Source organism: Phocoena sinus, chromosome 4, assembly GCF_008692025.1.
Source record: "Phocoena sinus isolate mPhoSin1 chromosome 4, mPhoSin1.pri, whole genome shotgun sequence".
Classification (NCBI taxonomy): domain Eukaryota; kingdom Metazoa; phylum Chordata; class Mammalia; order Artiodactyla; family Phocoenidae; genus Phocoena; species Phocoena sinus.
In genome coordinates, this window is record NC_045766.1 from 35,495,187 (window position 1) to 35,514,094 (window position 18,908).

The 18,908-nt window shown below is 40.9% G+C and overlaps 1 protein-coding gene and 1 long non-coding RNA gene across 5 annotated transcripts in view; both read left to right on the plus strand.

The window, feature by feature from the left end:
• The first annotated feature begins 53 nt into the window (after positions 1–53).
• On the plus strand, positions 54–6,722 carry LOC116753441. The gene is made up of 2 exons (XR_004349755.1): positions 54–203; positions 5,736–6,722. It is a non-coding gene; the product is annotated as an uncharacterized LOC116753441 (long non-coding RNA).
• A 7,939-nt stretch (positions 6,723–14,661) lies between these two features.
• Positions 14,662–18,908, plus strand: part of GMPS (guanine monophosphate synthase) — a 102,885-nt gene continuing 98,638 nt past the window's right edge. Inside the window, exons 1-2 of one of the 4 annotated variants that reach the window (XM_032631208.1) lie at positions 14,662–15,021; positions 16,402–16,530. In XM_032631208.1, the coding sequence (XP_032487099.1) occupies positions 14,980–15,021; positions 16,402–16,530 (171 nt within the window). In that variant the 5' untranslated portion in view covers positions 14,662–14,979. The other 3 variants (XM_032631209.1, XM_032631210.1, XM_032631212.1) reach the window with 3 other exon arrangements.

An 18,908-nucleotide genomic window follows, 5' to 3' on the forward strand; every position in this document is an offset into this window, starting at 1 on the left:
GGCGCACCGTGCGGCCGGGGCGGGGCGTCGCGCAAGCTCCGGCTCTGTGAGCGCCTGCGGCGGCCTGGAAAGCGTGGGTCTCGGTCATTGGGCTCCTGCGGCCACGTGATGGATTCAGCTAGGTCGGACCCCACCGCCTAAGGTTAACACGGTTCAACCTTTGAAGCCCGGGCGACACTGTGAGGGCTCGTCACTAGGCTTGGGTGGGTAATACCCAAGCTCCAGGCTGGGAATTTTGTGATGCTCCTGCTTTCGTGGGCCGGGCAGAAACAGAGAGGAGGGGGATTGTAGTTTACGGAATTTCCTTATCAGCCAGCAGGGGCGCTTTGTGCCCCCAAAAGGATAAAAAAGGCCTGGCTAAAAGGTGAAGCGCGTCCCTTACAGTGCCTACTTATTCATGGAATGAATGAAACTGCTCAAGAGGCGCTAGGTTTCGTTGTAGTCCGTTTTTCCAAAGTGGTGGAAAAAGTGTAGGGGAACTGGTGTCTGGGTAACAAGCTAGTTACACTGGGTAGATTGGAATGATAAGACTCGTTACATCCCTCTATCTTTGAGCTATTGTAAAAGATCTTGTAAGAGCCAAATATTAAAATTTTGTTTCATGTTAACAGGTGTGAGTTATTGAAATGATCCTACAGAGAACTTAACCTTGAGTAACTAGTATCGTAATTTGTAATGTATAGAAAATACGTTACCTATACAAGTTACATATATACATATATCTGTATATATGGTGCTTTCCATTGGGTAATTAAATACTAAGAACAAAAACTTAAAAACTATAATTAAAGTTAGGGCGTTCCCTGGCGGTCCAGTGGTTAGGGTAGGGCCCTTTCACTGCGGTGGCCCAGGTTCAACCCCCGCAGTGCGGCCAAAAAAAAAAACCCCCCAAAACAAAAACTGTAATTAAAGTTAAACCTCACACCATTTAAAAGGTAAAACATGTTAAAGCTGGCCTCTTACAAATATAAATGCAAATGTTGAAATAACTGTTCATCTCAAAATTATTCGGAAAAAAAGATTAGCTTCCTGTAGATGGACCTTAAAATTTGAATACAATATTGTATCTTGATCAATAACTCCAGAACTTGAATAGAGAGTTCTTGCATTTTATACATGAAAGTGCCATCAAGCCTCACATTCAGTCATGAATTACCCATACTGGTTAAGGATACCACCTACATTGTTAGTTCAGTAAGAAAGAAAGAAAAGAAGTAGGAAGGGAAAGCAAGATCATTTTAGGCTTCTATTTTCTTGAACTCCCATAGCCAATTAATTGGTCACGTGTCAAACTTCTTGAAATATATCCTCATGACCCATTTTATGAAGAGTTTCCTGGCTATTCCTAATCTCTAGGAAAATGTGGTTATTCTGAACTCTTTGTTATCACTTTGCTTTAAAGCTTGCATTTATAATTTTTTTTCCTGACTTCTTTCTCTAAACTCATTTATGTCAGGGCCTATGTTGTCTTCATGTTTGATTTTATAGTGGCCAATACAGTGCTGACACATGGTAGGTATCCAGTAAATATTTGTCAAGTGAATTGTGTCATAAGGTATCAGAGACTGAATTAATAATATGGCCCTTTCAGAAATTGGCAGTATGATGACCAAGTATAAATTTCTTCATGTTTATTTTCAGTTTCCACGTCTATCAATTGGGAATGTGCTGTATTATTTATCTTCAGCAAAGATGTTGAATGATTAACAAAGAGTCATTTAAAACAAAAATGAAGTGCTGGAGAAATGATAATGAATTATATTAGATTATGGAACTTGGAAAAAAAATTTGAATACAAAAAATTACACACTTATTAAATGTAACCTAGAGCTTACACAGGAAACCAAACTATACAAATAGCACATTTCTGAAAACTAACATTATGCAATGTTTCAGGAAAGTTTTTGCAGGGATGGTAGTTCTTAAGTTCCATTTGTGGGCATCAAAGGTCTGTTCACTTGCTGAGAATTTTTTTAAATACATATGCATAGTAAGTGACAAGTAAATACTTGCTGAATGATGAATTATGTAATAGAAAGTTTAATACTAAGCTATGTAAGTGAAAATTATTTGTATTTCAAGACTAATTTTATAACATATTACAAATTCCCATTCGTATTGTCAGCATCCATTTAGATTTAAATATTGCAAAATAGCCTTTTGTGTGTGTGTGCTTTTTTATCTTGCCTGTAAGATCTTGGTATAGTCATGATTAAATTCTATTCAATTTTTATATGGTTAGAGAATTTCTTCAATTATTTTTTAAGATAGGGTGTATAGGTAAATTGAATCTTTGCTTGTCCAAAAATTGTAGTTGTTGACTTCCAACTTCTACTATTACTGATAAGAAAGAAATATTCATCTTATTTTGTTTCTTTTGTAAATAGCTTGTTCTTTCTGTCTGATGCTTTAAGATTTTTTTCTTAATTTCTAGATGTGTCTTTTAAAAAATAAATCTTAATCCTTCCTGGTTATATTCATTATGTATTGCTGAGTAACATATTACTTCAAAACTTAGCACTTTAAAAGAGCAAACATTTTATCTCACAGTTGTTGGTTAGAATTCAGAAATAGCTTAGCTGAGTGGTTCTGCCTTGGTATCTCTCACGAGGTTGCAGTGAGATATCAGCTGGGGCTTCAGTCATCTGAACGCTTGACTGGGGCCGGAGAATCCACTTCCAAGATGGCACACTCACATGGCTGTTGGAAGGAGGCCTCAGTTCCTTGCCATGTGAGTCTCCCTGTAGAGCTGATGAGGTAGTTTTCCAACATGGCAGTTGGCTTCCTCCAGAGCAGGTGATCTAAGAGAAAGAGCAAGGAAGAAGTTACAATGCTTTTATGACACAGTCTCAAAAGTCGCATACTGTCACTTTATTTATTTCTTAAAAATCTCCACCATATTCCTTTCATCAGAAGCAAGTCACTAAGTCCAGCCTACACTCAAGGGAAGGAGAATAAAGCTCCACCTCTTGATGGGAGGAGTATCAAAGGATTTGTAAACATAGTTTAATACTATCACACTGGGTATCAGTGAATCATTTCAATCTGAAGATAAAAATCTTTTTCCAGTTCAGCAAAGTTTTCTTCTATTATTAAAAAAAATTACATGTAATAATTTACGTGTAGATTTTTAAGGGTTTTTAAAATTGAGACACTTTCAGGAAGGAAAGGTGCAATTTTGGCTTAACTCAGATGTAGGTGCCAATGGAAGGACTTTGCTATATTATAAATCATTTGAATTACAATCTGCTATTGTATTTGTCATCTAACCCTTAAATCCATAGGTTACTATTAGAGTTAATACTAGCTATAGTTATAAATATAGTTATATATCAATTTATAACTATAGTTATATTATTATTGTTAATATTACTAACCCCAACACACCTACTCTGTATCTCTGATACTGATATTACTACTGTTACTGATGTTTCCTAGAGCCTCAAAGAAACTCCAGAGATGTCAAGGATAAAAAAATAAACGTAGACTACTGAAATATGCTATAGTCCAATTATTTTCTTAGATATTCAGATGCTACAACAAAATATATTGAAGTCCATCAGACCAAGTAAATTTATATAGTAATTGGTACTTGTGGATTACTATAAATAAAAAAAAAATTGTATCTCCTTAGTGTAAACCCTCAGGACTATTCTTGTGTATTCAGATGGTCTTCATGTACTTACTCTATCAACTGTGACCTGTAGTTTGGACAGGTAATCCTGCATTTCCAAGTATTCAAAACAAACCTCTTAGTAACATTGTTTTTTAAAGCCCAGTTTATCAGGAGGAGTCCAGGACATAGGTGTCTACACTGACTACAAGTTTCTAATCTAAAACAAGTGACCATACTGACCATGATACCAAAAAAACCCCCCAAAACAAGAAATTCAACAACTAATATAAATCTGATGTCTAAAATCATCCAGAATAATACAATTGCCCTTGACTATTTTCAGGCTAGCCAAGAGAGCCATACAATAGCTAATATACCTTGTACCCATCAAAAAAAAAAGATGAAATGATTAGTCATTTTTTAAAAAGGCTGTTTGGTTAACTAAGGTTGATCAAACTGATCCTTGATATTTAGTCTCCTGATTAGGTACAGGCTACCTAAAAAATTAAATACAAAATAGTTTCCAAATGTCTCATGATATTTATAATTGTCCTCATTATGCCATTCTTCACAATCTACCAGAGGTTTAACTGTTACTACGTGGCTATCCAGAGCTGACATTCAACTAATAATGCTGCATCAAAATGAGCCAAATCCCTCTTGGTCAATTCCTCTCATTTAAGAGCAGAATTTTGACCAAAAGCACTTTGAGGGTGAGGATAGTCAAGAAATTCTGATGTAGGATATGGTGCAGTCTTGGTGTAATTAAGGTGTAGGTAGCAATGTAATACAATGCCAGATACTACACGTAGTAAGACAGCTGGTCATACATAATGTATACTTCACATTGAGTATCTAAACTCTTGAGGTTTCTTAGAGGATCCAACCCTAACCCTAAAAACATATTATCTTCCCTGAACTTGATATGGCAGTTTTAAAAACATAGCTTCCAAATTCTTTGCCACTTCTCCCTTTGAGAGGTAGAGTCTATGTTCCTTTCCTTGAATCTAGGCTCTGTGGCCAATAGAAGACAGCTTAGGTGATGCTGGAATAATTTCCAGGCTCAAGTCTTAAGAAACTGGTAGTTTTCACTTCCTGTCTCTTGAGATAATCACTCTTAGAACTGAGTTCCATGCCCATACTTATGATACTGATGACTATTTAGGTTCTTTCTGGTTAGATGGTTTGTTTTCCCAATACTCTCCCAAATACATACATAAAATGTAAAATTTATATCAATATTATAAATGTGTATAAAAATAAAACACATATATTTTAGAAGTGAAATTTCTGGGTCGAAATATATATTTAAAATGTAATATATTACCAAATAGTCCTCCAAAAAGTTTTGTACTATTGTATACTGTTTAGCTGTGATTAATTGGATTTGCTTGCCCCTCATCTACCCTTCGTATTTCAAACTTGTCAGTCTACACCAGTATGAAAGCACAAAAATGTGATGTTATTTTAATTGTAATCTATTAATGATAAAAGCATATGTGCATGTTTATGATATCAATTTTTAAAAATTTTAGTTCTTCTTTCCTGTGACTTGAGGCTGAAGCTCTCAAAAACAAGATATGAATTACACCAAAAAACGTTACTTATAACATATTATTATATGATTGTTTTTCACTATTGCCAACAAAAAAAATGTCACTCACCATCTGGTTCTACAAGAATGAAGTTCACTAGCCACTGTAGTCACTAACCTTTAACACACCCAGAAAGGAATTCAGGGTGGAGATCAGAAATGAGGCACTCTATGCTCTGGGAAAACTGGCAGAACAGGCCTTCTCATAGTGAAATATTTTCAGGAGAAAATTTTATGAACCAAATTTCTTGCACCTTCTCTTACCTAGAAAAGCACTAAAATCATTAACGGAGACATCTGCTCCTTGTGACTAGCAGCAATCTTCTACTGAGATGTGTGCTTGACTGCATATACCTCTTTGCCAAAATTACACATGTACTGACCTCCCCACCTTACCTCTTCTGAGTGCTTCGTCAGAACTCTCTGAAGGGCTGTCTCCCGGGCTATAGTCTATAGTCTTCAGTAACTCCCCAAATATAACTGAACTCCGAGCTCTCACATTGTGCTTTTTTTTTTTCCTTTCAGTTGACACCATCAATCCATTTTTGTTCCTTTGCTGGTATCCTGTTTTTCCATTTGGAAGCTTGTGGAGTTTTCTTTTTTTTTTCAGAGTTCAGAATTTTCACCAGAATGTGTGAAGGTATGTGCATGTATGTTTTTCTGTTAATCTTATTCAACATTCATTAGGCCTTTTTGAAGAAAGTTCCAAATCTTTCATGAATTAAGGGAAATTTTCTTTTATAATATATTTGATTTTTCCCTTTTTTCTTTCCTCTTCATTAACTCCTCCTGGAAATCCTAGTAAACTTTTAGTTTGTTTACTGGACTTATCTCTTTAGTCTTCTCTTACAACTTTCCCTTTTCTGTTTTGCTTTATGTTATTATAAACTTCCAAACTAGGTCTGTCCAAAACAAATTGGAATTGTATAGTTAAAATTTGTGCATTTTGCCAGGGGTTAGGGAGAGGGAGGAATGAGTAAGGGGAGCACAGATAATGTTTAGCGAAGTGAAAATACTCTGTATGACACCGTAGTGATAGTTATATGTCACTATGTATTTGTCCAAACCCACAGAATGTATGACATCAATGTAAACTATGAACTTTGGGTGATAATGATGGGTCAGTGTAAGTTCATCAGCTATCACAAACGTACCACTCTGTGATGTTGATGATGGGGGAGGCTGTGCATGTGTGGGGACAAGGGGCATATAGGAAATCTCTGTACGTTCTGCTCAATTTTGCTGAGATAAAATAAGCCTATTTTTTTAAAAACCTGTGCATTTCAAAATAATGTAAATTTATCTCATGAGAAAAATGACTGTAAAAAACTTTGCATGAGGGTTGGAAGTGATGAAGGTTTGATGAATTAAGAATGGCAGATTATCAACAACTATTGACGTTTGGTGATATTGGAGTTCATTATACCATTCTGTTTATTTCATGCATGTTCAAAATTCTATGTAATGAAAAGTAAGAAGAAAAACAAAACAAAACAAAAGTTGGTTAACAGCCTTAGTAGTTCTGCTATTTGGTCTGTTTCAGAAAACAAAAACAAAAGCAGAGAGAGAGAGAGAGAGAATTTAACTGGAAGGATATTGATGGCTTCCCAGAATCAGTGGAAGGCTGGGAGACCTAGCTTAGCAAAAACACAGAAACCAATGCAGCTTAAGGCTTGACAGCAGGAGTTATAGCTATGGATTTATAGGAAAATTTTGAAAAAAACTGCTCCAGGCCTGTGATCTCTGAGCTTCCAGCATTTCCTGGGCTCTATTACAAAAATTAATACCACCATCTAGTGGCCTCTTCCTAAACCTGTGTGTAGTTGCAGATTTCTTGACTGCTTTTCCAGTTCACTATCATTCATATGCTAGTGGACTGGAATCTTCTATATATTCCTCAGAATTTTTAAATTGCTTTTTTCTTGGGGGGGGTAAGGGGGATCAGGTTTACTGAGGTATAATTTATGTACAGTAAAACTTTAGTGTACAGTTCTATGAGTTTGGATAAATATAAACCATTTTCACAAATAGTTGTGTAACCACCACCACAATCAAGATATGGAATAGTTTCATCACTGCAAAAAATTCTTCTGTGCTCATTTGAAGCCAGCCTCTCCATCCAGCCCACAGCTCCTGGAAACCCCTGATACGTTTTTTCTCTCTATAGTTTTATCTTTTCCAAAATGTCAAATACATGGAATCATACAATATGTAGCCTTTGAGTCTGGCCTCCTTCTGTCCACATAATGCATTGGGATTCATCCATGTTGCCGCCTGTATTGATAGTTCCTCCCTGAGTACTCCCCTACCCCCCATTGTTTTTGGCTGAGTAGCCTTTCATTGTATGGATGTACCAACGTGTGTTTATCCATTCACCAGTTCAAGAACATTTGGACTATTTTCAGTTTTTGGAGATTATGAATAAAGTCACTATAAACACTTGCATATAGGTTTTTGTGTAAATAAAAGTTTCATTTCTCTTGGGCGCTTACCTAGGATAGGATTGCTGAGTTGTATGGTATGTGTATATTTAACTTTATAAGAAACTGCCAAAGTATTTTCTAAAGTAGTTGTGCCATTTTGCACTCCTGACAGAAACATTTTTCTCTGCTTATGACCTTCTACCTGTTTTTCCAATATTGCCACATTTTACTTAAAATTTTTTTCTTCTCTCATTTTATGGGATTTCAGAAGGCTGGGAAAATGATACCAAAATATTTAAAATAGCATATCATGTTTATTAACTATTTGTACTGCCTAATTTGTGAATTTCATCTCTACCTTTCTCAATTGGGGTCTTGGTAATTTTTGTTTTTATTTATTATAATGTGCTACATATACTTTAGAGATTAACATACCTGTTCTTTTGCTGTTAAAGTTTCCCTATCTCTTGTCATGTTCCAATGTACATGGTTTTAAAATTAGGACAGAGTATATAATGCTTTACTAAATCATTGGGTACCCACAATGTGCTAGGCAGTGGAATATAGTCTGAAAATAACTAACATTTTGTACAGTGTTTTATCATTTACAGAGTGCTTTCATATATATTATTTAATGCTATATAAGAAAATTAAAAGAGAAGAAACAATTGAAACAGGAGGGAAGGGGGCAGGGTACAACATTTAAAAGAATGACATAGCCATTGAGGATACAATATAAATTGATTAGAACCAACTAGGTCCAAGATGGCAGAAGATTCGCCTTCCAGTGGACCTTGAGCCTCATTATATGCTCATTGTAATGCATTAGCACATGCTAAATGACACACCCACCAGCGCCATGACAGTTCTGAGGCTGACCGTAAAAGGCTAAAAGGCAGGCGGTGGCCCAAATCCAGGAAACCCCTGCCCCTACTCCAAAATAGTTGTAATAATCCTGCCACTCATTAGCCTATGAAATTACCCAGCCCATAAAAACTAACCACCCCGTATTTCGGGTAAAAACTAACCAACCCATATTTCGGGGCCTCTCGCCTTCTGAGGTGGCCCACATTCTGTCTCTGGAGTGTTTTACTTCCAGGGCCGCTGTTGCTTTTTGAGATGAGAGCATTCTGTCTATGGAATGCATATCTCTCTAAATAAGTCCCTTCTTACTCATTACTTTGTCTCTCGCCGAATTCCTTCTGTGCAGAGACATAAAGAACCTGAGCTTCATGAAGTCCTGAGAGACCAGGTGTGCGATCTCAATTAAAAGACAGTGGGTTCAAGTCCCAATCTGGGTTTTGGCTGGGTTCGAGTCCCGTTTGAGTTGTACGATTTCACAATCACCCACAACCAAACATTCTTTTCATGTATATATTGTGGACAATTAAAGGGTACAGAGAAATGTCAAAATGATGTGTTGAATTGGCTAAGGAATGAAGAAAGTTGGAGAATGAGGTAACAAATGTGTGAGTGGGAGGCTGGCAAGTGGAGAAAGGAAGGCCATTCAAAGAGTTTTGGGTAAACATTCCCTTGGGTATCTTTACAATATACATTCACATTTTTAAATAGTCTTTTGAAATGCTGCTTACCTATCTTTTCCAACAAGTTTTCCCCAGAGAAGGAATTTTACTTTGGGCAACTAACACCGCCACTAGGGAAAGAAATCTTAGGTAAAATGCGGGTAGGTTTGAAAAGGCAGACTTTGTGAGGTTTCTCCTTTCAGGAAAAGCATCTACTCTTGTAACAGTCCCTAAGTAAATTTGGGCCACGCCGCTTTTTTTTAAGCTCAGATTTGTGGTGTCTTGGTTGAATTGAGGCTCTGAATGTAGAGCTTATTACCAGGAAGATGCAGAAGTTTAAACACATCAAGCTATTGGTTACAAATTGAGCCCAAAATATATGCGAAACTGAGTCCCCTTAAAACTGAGCTCCCCTGCCAAATTTATGATTAACCTCTCTACCCAGAACTTGATTCCCTTTCTTGTCCCACTCCTGTCCCTCTCAGGATTGAGAAGTATCAAAGAAAAGGGGGGATTGAAACTGAGCAGGACCATGCAGGGCCCTCGCAAGTACGAAGGCCCCTCCTGTCCCCAGTTCTTTTTTGTTGAAAAAAAGAAAAGGCTTTGGCCTCCTAGGCCTTCCCTGAGTTCCAAAGAGCAGACTCAAGCAATTAATTAAGGAAGTGAAGGAAACAAAGGAAAAGCAGTTAAGAAACAATAGTTTAGTGATAAAACAGAGTCCCAGTTCCTTCTCAAGGGCTATACATAACAATCTGACACATTGTGGGCCTCTCACTGCTGTGGCCTCTCCCGTTGCGGAGCACAGGCTCCGGACGCGCAGGCTCAGCGGCCATGGCTTACGGGCCCAGCCGCTCTGTGGCATGTGGGATCTTCTTGGACCGGGGCACGAACCCGTGCCCCCTGCATCGGCAGGCGGACTCTCAACCACTGTGCCACCAGGGAAGCCCTGACACATATTTTGAGTTGTTCTGCAGGAACTAAGACCACCACCCAGGCGAAGGATGGTGGTTACCTTCTGAGCACAAGCACTAGGCCCCAGACTGGTTGGAACCAGAAGGTTGGTGACTGAGATTCCTGAAACACCACCCTGTTACTTCACCACCAACCAATCAGAGGAAAGGCAGGTACCCTGCAGTCCTCATTCCAAATGTTGCCTTTAATAACCCTATCCTGAAAGCCAGAGGGAAGTTCAGGGTTTTTGAGCATGAGTTGCCCGTTTTCCTCACATGGCACCTACAATAAACACTGTACTTTCCTTCACTACAACCTGGTGTCAGTAAATTGCCCTTACTGTGCGGCAGGTGAGTGGACCCAAGTTCAGTTCAGTAACATATGTACTTGTATAAGTATTATGATTCCTATTGCCAGAATACTAAATTCATGGACATTATGTAAAAAGTGATTTTGACATATGAAAACAGCTTAAAGTCCTAAATTTAAAAATTCCATGTAGGGACTTCCCTGGTTGTCCAGTGGGTAGGACTCTGTGCTCCCAATGCAGGGGGTCCAGATTCAATCCCTGGTCAGGGAACTAGATCCCGCATGCATGCCACAACTAAAAGTCCTCATGCCACAACTAAGGAGTCCGCACGCCACAACTAAGAAGTCTGCATGCTGCAACAAAGATCCCGCGTGCTGCAACTAAGACCCAGCACAGCCAAAATAAATAAATAAATATTTTAAAATTCCACGTAAAGTGTTATAATTACTTATACAAGAACAGAAAACATACTACATTTCAAAACCTGAAGAGCTTCATTTTCTTCACCCTCACTGTGAGCTATTTTATGAGTTACCATGTTTCATGCTTATATTTTCAGTTTTTAATATATGAACATGCCAATAGCAGCATTATTCACAATAGCCAAGATGTGGAAGCAATCCAAATGCCCATAGACAGTTAAACGGATAAACGTATGTATATATATTTTATATAAAATAGAATTTTATTCAGTATTAAAAAGGAAGGCAATCCTTTCACATGCTACAAACTGGTTGAAACTTGAGGACATTATGCTAAGTGAAATAAACCAGTCACAAAAAGACAAATACTGTATGATTTGAGGTATTTAAAGTAGTCACATTCATAGAAACAGAAAATGGAATGGTGGTTATCAGAGGCTGAGTGGAGGAGGAAATGGGATGTGTTTTTTGCAGAATGAAAAAGTTATGGAGGTTTGTTGCACAACAATGTTAATATACTTAGCACTATTGAACTGTACACTTACAAATGGTTAAGATGGTAAATTTTATGTTGTGTATTTTTTTTACCACAACTAAATATATAAACACCCAGTGAATTTGTGCCATGAATTTTGTTAAGGATAACCAATTCAAAAAAATTCATCAAAATCATGGCACTGCAAACAGATGAAAGAAACAGTGGTTAACAGGGCCATTACTCTGCTTTAAAATGTGCCCAGTAATACATGTGGCTTTAAAGATTGTTTGGCAATGTATATTTTGAATATTTAATAAACAGTAAAAGGCTAGAGCCAGTTGGCCTGGTTTGAATCTCAGTTCTGTGGTTTACTGTCTATCTAACCTTAAGTTAGTCTCTCTCTCTGTCTTCTCAATCATAAAAGGGCAATGAGAAGATAATGTACCCATCTCATAGGACTGTTATGAGGATTAAATGAGTTGACATATGTAAGGAATTTAGAATAGGGCCTTGGCATAAAGTGCTATGTAAGATTTACTACTACTACTACTGTTAAGGGTTTTCTTCATCACCAGTTTTAGAAATTTGTCAAAGGCAAGACACCAAAAATTGCATTCCTCCCTTTCCTAGAGATGATGAAGGGACAGGATTTGGCTGAATCACTTCTCACCAGGAGGATGTCAGTTTGGCTCTAAGAGAAGGTGACCAAAATTTGAAAGAACAGTTGAGACAGAGGGCATAGCAGAGGTAATCAATAAAAATATAATTATGATAATAACATTCAATGATCTGCTTTAATAAAATGTGACATTCAAAAATATGATTGTATCATATATGGGTGGTTATTTCATTACACAATCATCTGTTGCTTTATGAAAGGATTAATCATATGATTTTTAAACAATAAGCTTTATGGTGTGTCTTATTTTTATTTATTATTTCAAACTTATAACAAAGTTGCAATAAAGAGCTCCCATAAACCCTTCTCTTAGAGCATTCAAGGTTTGCCAACTGACCCAATAGTTCCCTTTATAGCAAAAGTTTCAATCTAGGTGCATGTATTTCTCTCAGCTTCAATCTAGAACAGTTCCATATATTGACCTTCATTTTTTTAAGATTACTGTAGCTGATTGTATTTTCCAAGATTGCACCACATTTGCAGTTCCACATGCTCTTCCAGAATCCTCTCCTTGAATCTGGACAGGCCTTGTGACTTATTCCATGAATAGAATGCAGAGAAGTAAACGGTGACTTCAAGGCTAGATAGAAAAGGCTGCACAGCTTCTACCTGGTTCTCACTAGTTCTTTCTCTGTCTTGCTCTTGTGTGTGTGTCTCTCTCACACACTCACTCCCTGGGAGTCCTGAGCTGACCCATAGGAAATCCAGTTACTGTGAAGCTGTGGTAATGGAGAGACCACATAGAGACAGAGATGCCAGATGGGCTGCAGCTGTTCCAGCTCTCAGTTGTTGAGTCTCCCTGTTCAGGTGTTAAGAGATGTGAGTGGGAAAGCCTTCACATGATTCTAGCTCCCAGCCTTCGAGCCACTCTAGCTGACGTCTAGTGGAGCTGTGCTCTGCACTGTATTAGCTGACACATTAGGGCAAAGAAGAGCTGCTCCTGCTGAACCTGTCCAAATTGTAGTAAAATGAATAATGTTGTTTTAAACCACTAGATTCAAGGGTGTTTGTTGCAAAGCAAGAGATAACTGGAAAAATTACAGACCTGTTATTTTTTTAAACGTGCCTCCATTTGGGTTTGCTTGATGTTTACTCAACCTTAGGTTATACATTTTAGGCAAGCACTACTGAAGTAATACTATGGTTGCCTCATTGCATTCATCAGGTGACACGTTGATGATTTTTTCCTAACTTCGACCACTTGGGTAACGAGGTATCCTCAAGTTTTTCCACTGTAAAGTTACTATTTTCCTTGTATAATTATTATTTTCTAGGGAGATACTTTGAGACAATGTAAATAAAACCTGTTCTTGATCCTACTTTCATCCACGAATTTTACCATCCATTGATGTTTCTTGTCTGAATTTATTATTTGTGTGATGGTTGCCAAATGATGACTTTCCTTTTTTTAAAATTAATTTTTATTTTATATTGGGGTATAGTTGATTTACAATGTTGTGTTAGTTTCAGGTGTACAGCAAAGTGATTCAGTTGTACATATACATATATCCATTCTTTCTCAGATTGTTTTCCCATATAGGTTATTACAGAACGTTGAGTAGAGTTACCTGTGCTACAGTAGGTCCTTGTTGATTATCTATTTTACAGAATGTGTACAAATGATGATTTTCTAACTCAATTATTCCTTTGAACTTTATTAGTTGACTATTATATGGAACGGTTTTCTCTCCTTTTAATCATTTATTTATATCATCAGAGACTGATGGATTCCTAATTTAATCAGAGAGTACAATCTGTTTACCATCGCTATTTTGATATATTGTTCCAGATTTGGCCAGTAAAATCTTTTCAAAGTGACTCTGTGTCCCTCTGAAATGTGCCCATCATTCTCTGAGCACTTCCTAACTTCCTGGCACAAAAAGATGTTCCTGGTCACCTTGTCCCTGCCTCAGTCCTGAGATCAGCCATTTCTCCAAGAAGTCCTGGTTCTTCTTGCTGGAGACCGGTATTTAGAAAACAGTATCTGGGTGCTAGGTTTGCTTGTTGCTACTGGATGTTACTGTTTCCAGGGCTTTTCTGTGGACAGAGACAAGTGAACAGGTAACACTGTAGAGGGTGGTGAGTAATGATGAAGGGGAAAGGATTATGGGGGCACAAAAGAGGAAGAGACATCTAACCCAAGACTTCGGGGTTGTGGGGGGGGAACAGAAATATTCTAGATAAAAGACATTTCTGTGCAAAAGGCCCAAGTCAAGAGAGATCATGTCATATTTAAGGAATGAAAGAAGTTTAATATGGCTAGAGAGTAGAGTGAGGAGGGCAGTGGTAATAGCAGGCTACAAGGTAAACAGGCTGGTCAAATTTCCAAGTACCAAGTAAGCAATGTTAGAAGTTTTGGAGTTTACCCTGAGAGCAATGGGAACCCATTAAGAAGATTCTGGGCAGAGTATGTATGATCAAATTTAGAACAGTTGTCTTTAAGTTTTTTTTTTTTCTAACTCACATACCATCCTAAAATGATTTTGAAAAACTATGTACTTCCTTCCACATTTTAAGTTGACATCTAATATTCTTCGTAGGTTTAAAAGTTAATTTTTTTGTTAATGGCAGATTTAAAATATTAAACATTTGAAAGATGAAATAAGATGACCATGGATTATACCTGAAATAAATATTTTATGATATGATAGTCATCAAATCTGAAAAGTCACATAAATTTTCTCTGTGGATTTTCTGAAATGTTTCTTTTAAAATGTATTGGTCCCAGAAACCACACAATTACATTTATAAGAATCAGCATCACTATTCTATGTTGCCTAAGTTGTTCTGAATTCAGGGCACTCTTCACCCTTAACCTTAATAATCATATAAAAATATTATAGGACAGGTAACAGAAGGAAGACCTTACAGGTTTAAGATGCCTCAACTAATCATTAAAACACTTCCACTTTTGCCAGAATGGAGTAACGAACTGGATGCACCCTCCTGGAAACAACAATAACAGAAAACTCGGACAAAATATATGCAACAATGGTTGCAAGATACTGGATATCAAGCAACAAAGGTCAGATCCCTGAGAGACAGGAAGCAAAAAAGATGAGCCCTTCAATTGCCTTAGCTTACTGCCTTGAGAATCTCCAGATTAAAGAAATAAACTTAACCATATCAATAATCACATTAAATGTAAATGGTATAAACACTCCAATTAAAGCAAGATGTAATTATGTGCTGTCTACAAGAAACACTTTAAACATAAAGACACAAACAGGATAAAGGGTTGCAAAAGATATATCATGCCAAGAACCAGTCAAGAAAGCAGGCATGCTGTTTTGGACACAGTAGATGTCAGAGTGAAGAATATTACTGGGGATCTAAAAAATATCATTTCATAACTATAAAGGGATCAATAATGATTCTAAACATTTATGATCCTAAAAACAGAGCTTCAAAATACACAAAGCAAAAACTGATAGAACTATAAGGAGAAACTGATAAAATCACGATTACCGTTGGAAATTTTAGTGCCCCTCTTTCAATAATTGATATATAAAATGAACAGGAAATTAACAAGAATAGTCTTGAACAACGTTTTGTTTCAGACTTGAGTTTGGGACCCACTATGACATTTAACATCTAACTGAGGATGTATACAGTGATAGGGACCTGGAGCTCAGAAGAGAGAGCTGTCATGACATACAGCCTATTAAGGTGTTTTTAAGCAAGTCTCTCTCTCTCTCTCTCTCTCTCTCTCTCTCTCTCTCGCTCTCTCTCTCTCCCGACTCGCTCTCTCTCTCTCTCTCTATATATATATATATATATATATTTTTTTTTTTTTTTTTTTTTTTTTTTCTTGCGGTACGCGGGCCTCTCACTGTTGTGGCCTCTCCCGTTGAGGAGCACAGGCTCCGGACGCGCAGGCTCAGCGGACATGGCTCACGGGCCTAGCCACTCTGCGGCATGCGGGATCTTCCCTGACCGGGGCACGAACCCGTGTCCCCTGCATCGGCAGGCAGACTCTCAACCACTGCGCCACCAGGGAAGCCCGCAAGTCTATATTTTTAAATAAGTGCCCCAGGGAAACACAGGTGAAGAACAGGATGAGAAGAGGGCTAGGAATGGAAATACTGAAGAAAACCAATACTTACGTTTCCTCCTATAGGAAAGATATACAAAGAGGGACAAGAAAAGGTGATGGAGAAAAATCATGGAGGTAAAAAGACACCTGTATGATGCCCTGTAAGGACATACAGTTTCAAGAAGGAGGAAGGGGTGAATAGAGTCAAAAGCTTCAGAAGACTTAAGCTATAAGGATTCTGGTACATGCTGACATTCTTAGCCATAAACACAAGTGACTACTAGAATATATTTAAATTAGGTATTATCTAATACAGATGGGGTTTAGCCAATCCTTAATGCCGGCACATCACATTCCATTCCATTCCAGGTGGATGTTAATGCAATTCTCCTATTGGTTACCACACTGTTCTCTGGATTGTTCACTCAGACCTATCAAGAGAACACAGTCTCCATGGCTTTAGAAAGTTCAAGTATCCATTTTTCACCTCGAAGAAAGGTAAGTAAAATACTTTCCTTGAGTGTGAGGTCCAGGAGGGCCTTGGGCCTTTTGATCCTGTAAATATTTTACTAACAAACTGTTTATCCCTTCCCAGGTCAGGTACCCCTTACCTCCTATATAGAGAGGCAAAAGCACATAATCTCACTGGGCCTCAAATTTTTTATTAGTAAAAGTGGATAAGAACACCAATCTTACTGCACTACTTCCACGGGATTATTTAGAATAAAATGAGTTTTTGGAAGTCAGGGCAGTCTCAGTCTAGCTCCTTAATACCTGGACTAGAGCTTGACACACAGCATGAGCTCAGCAAATATTGGCCGTATTATAATATTAACTGAATATCTGTTAAAAGGCTTTGTAAACGGAAAGCCGCCCCAAGTGTTATTATTTATTCCCCAACCCTGGTTTAGACCCACAGGTGACCAAATTCAAGGTACTGTAATACTTGCATTGACGGGTATCAGTGAGTAGCTGGAGAGACTACAGTTCCTCCCTTTCCCACAAACAATCTAAATAAAAATACTGCTGTGCAAACAGAGCTCTACTCCGTCGGTCCAGTTTCCCACCAGGTTGCCACTCCCAAACCCCTTCCTTTTGGAAATTCTGCACCCGCTGTAGAACTTTTGAGGGACCTAAGTGATCAAATGTCACTTTTAAGTCCACGTTGAAGTCACCACGAAACTATTCAAAGCAGCCTTGGCTTCCCCCATGACCCGCAACCTGGGATGAGGCCGCACCACCGGGTAAGCGTTCCCCAGCGACCCAGCTCTCTGGAGGCCTCCTCTTCAGTGCCACTAGCCTCTCTCGCATCAAAGGCTGCGGGCCGGCGGGCCAACAGTAAGCGAACGGCGGCTTGGGTTTTTCTCCGAGGCCGGCTTTAGCGGCGGGGGTGGGGCAGGGCGCCACCGGCCTGCCTCTCAGCGCCTGCTGCCGGGTACGGGGGCGGGACCGGGGCAGCTAAGCTGGGCGCCGCGGGCTCCTCCTCCAAAGGGCGGGCCAGACAGGGGCGGGGGCGCGGCCAGGCGCCGCAGGCCCCTCCTCTTGTGGGTGGGCAGGCCTGAGACCCGCAGGTTTCTTCTACCGGGGGCGGGACTCGGCGGCCCGGACGGACCTGGAGGCGGGGCCGGACGCCGAAGTCCCCTCCTCCAGAGGCGGGCTTATTGGACTGCAGCAGCAGTGGCGGCGGCGGCGGCGGCGGCAGCTGCGGGTGTTCGCTGCTCGGCAGCCTAGCCACAAGGGCTCTGGCTCCTCCCAGTGGCCGGCCAGTGCGGAAGCAGGAGGCGGGGGCAGCGTGCGCGCTGCTGGTCTTCTCTCCCGCGGCGCTGGGGCCCGTGCTCCGCGGCTGCTGCTCCACTCGGCGCTTCGCAGGCGGCCAGCTCCTCTCCGCGCCTCCCGCCCGCTCCTCGACCAGGCCTCCTCCTCAGCCCCGGCCCGTGGCGTCGACCCCACCGGCCCTCTCCCGCCCCGTCTCATCTCTCGCCGCCGCCGCCGCAGCCCCCGCCCCGATGGCTCTGTGCAACGGAGACTCCAAGGTCAGTCTCTGGCGTGGGGGGTCCCTGCCTCACCGCTTCCGGACGGAGGCAAGGCTCCGGGGCTGGGGAACCACCGCGCGGGGCCCTTCTCCGCCTCCTCCCCCCAGCCCGCCAGCGGAGCCCTGCGGCCCTGGCAGCGGCGCGTCGGAGAGCCTCCAGTCGGGGCCTGTGGCATGTTTTCTCCTCGGGAGCGGCAGGTGCTTTGTTGATTTTTGTCTGCGTGTCGGGGTTCCTGCGCCCGCTGAGCTCCTGGCGTCGGGGAGGGCGTCAGCTTCCCGTGGTCGCGCTGCTGGCCCCAGCCTCCCCCGCGTCGCTGTGGGGCTCAGAGCCCGCGGAGCGCGGTCGGAGGGTGGGGGTAGGGAGGCGAGCGGACGTCTCTGTGTGTGTGTGTGTGTGTGTGACTGTCTGTCTGTCTGTGAGGGGGGGCTTCCTCAGCCCTCACCCAGCCCCTTCGGGAGTCGGGCAGCCTTTTGTGGAGCTCCCGGGGCCCGCCGAAGGCAGAGCGGGGTCGGGGCCTCGCGTGCGGCGTTGGAGCTGGGCGGGTCTCCAGTCTTCCCGCCACCCCGTTTCCCGCCTGTCCTCGGTGGGGCTCGCCGGGTTTCCCCCCTTGGGGTCCGCGGCGGCGAGACCGGCCCTGGATGAGGCCGCTTGACCGCGTGCCCTCCCCCCAAGCCCCCGTCAGCGCCCTCCCGGGGTCGGGGCCGGTGGCCGGAGGGTCGCTCACTCCGTTCCCCTCCCCCCATCCTTCTCCGAGGGAAGGAGCGTGTGTCCAGCCCCGCCCCCATCCCGCTCACTCCTTATTTTTCAAGTTGGTTTGCGATGGGACCCGCTCCCGGCCTTTGC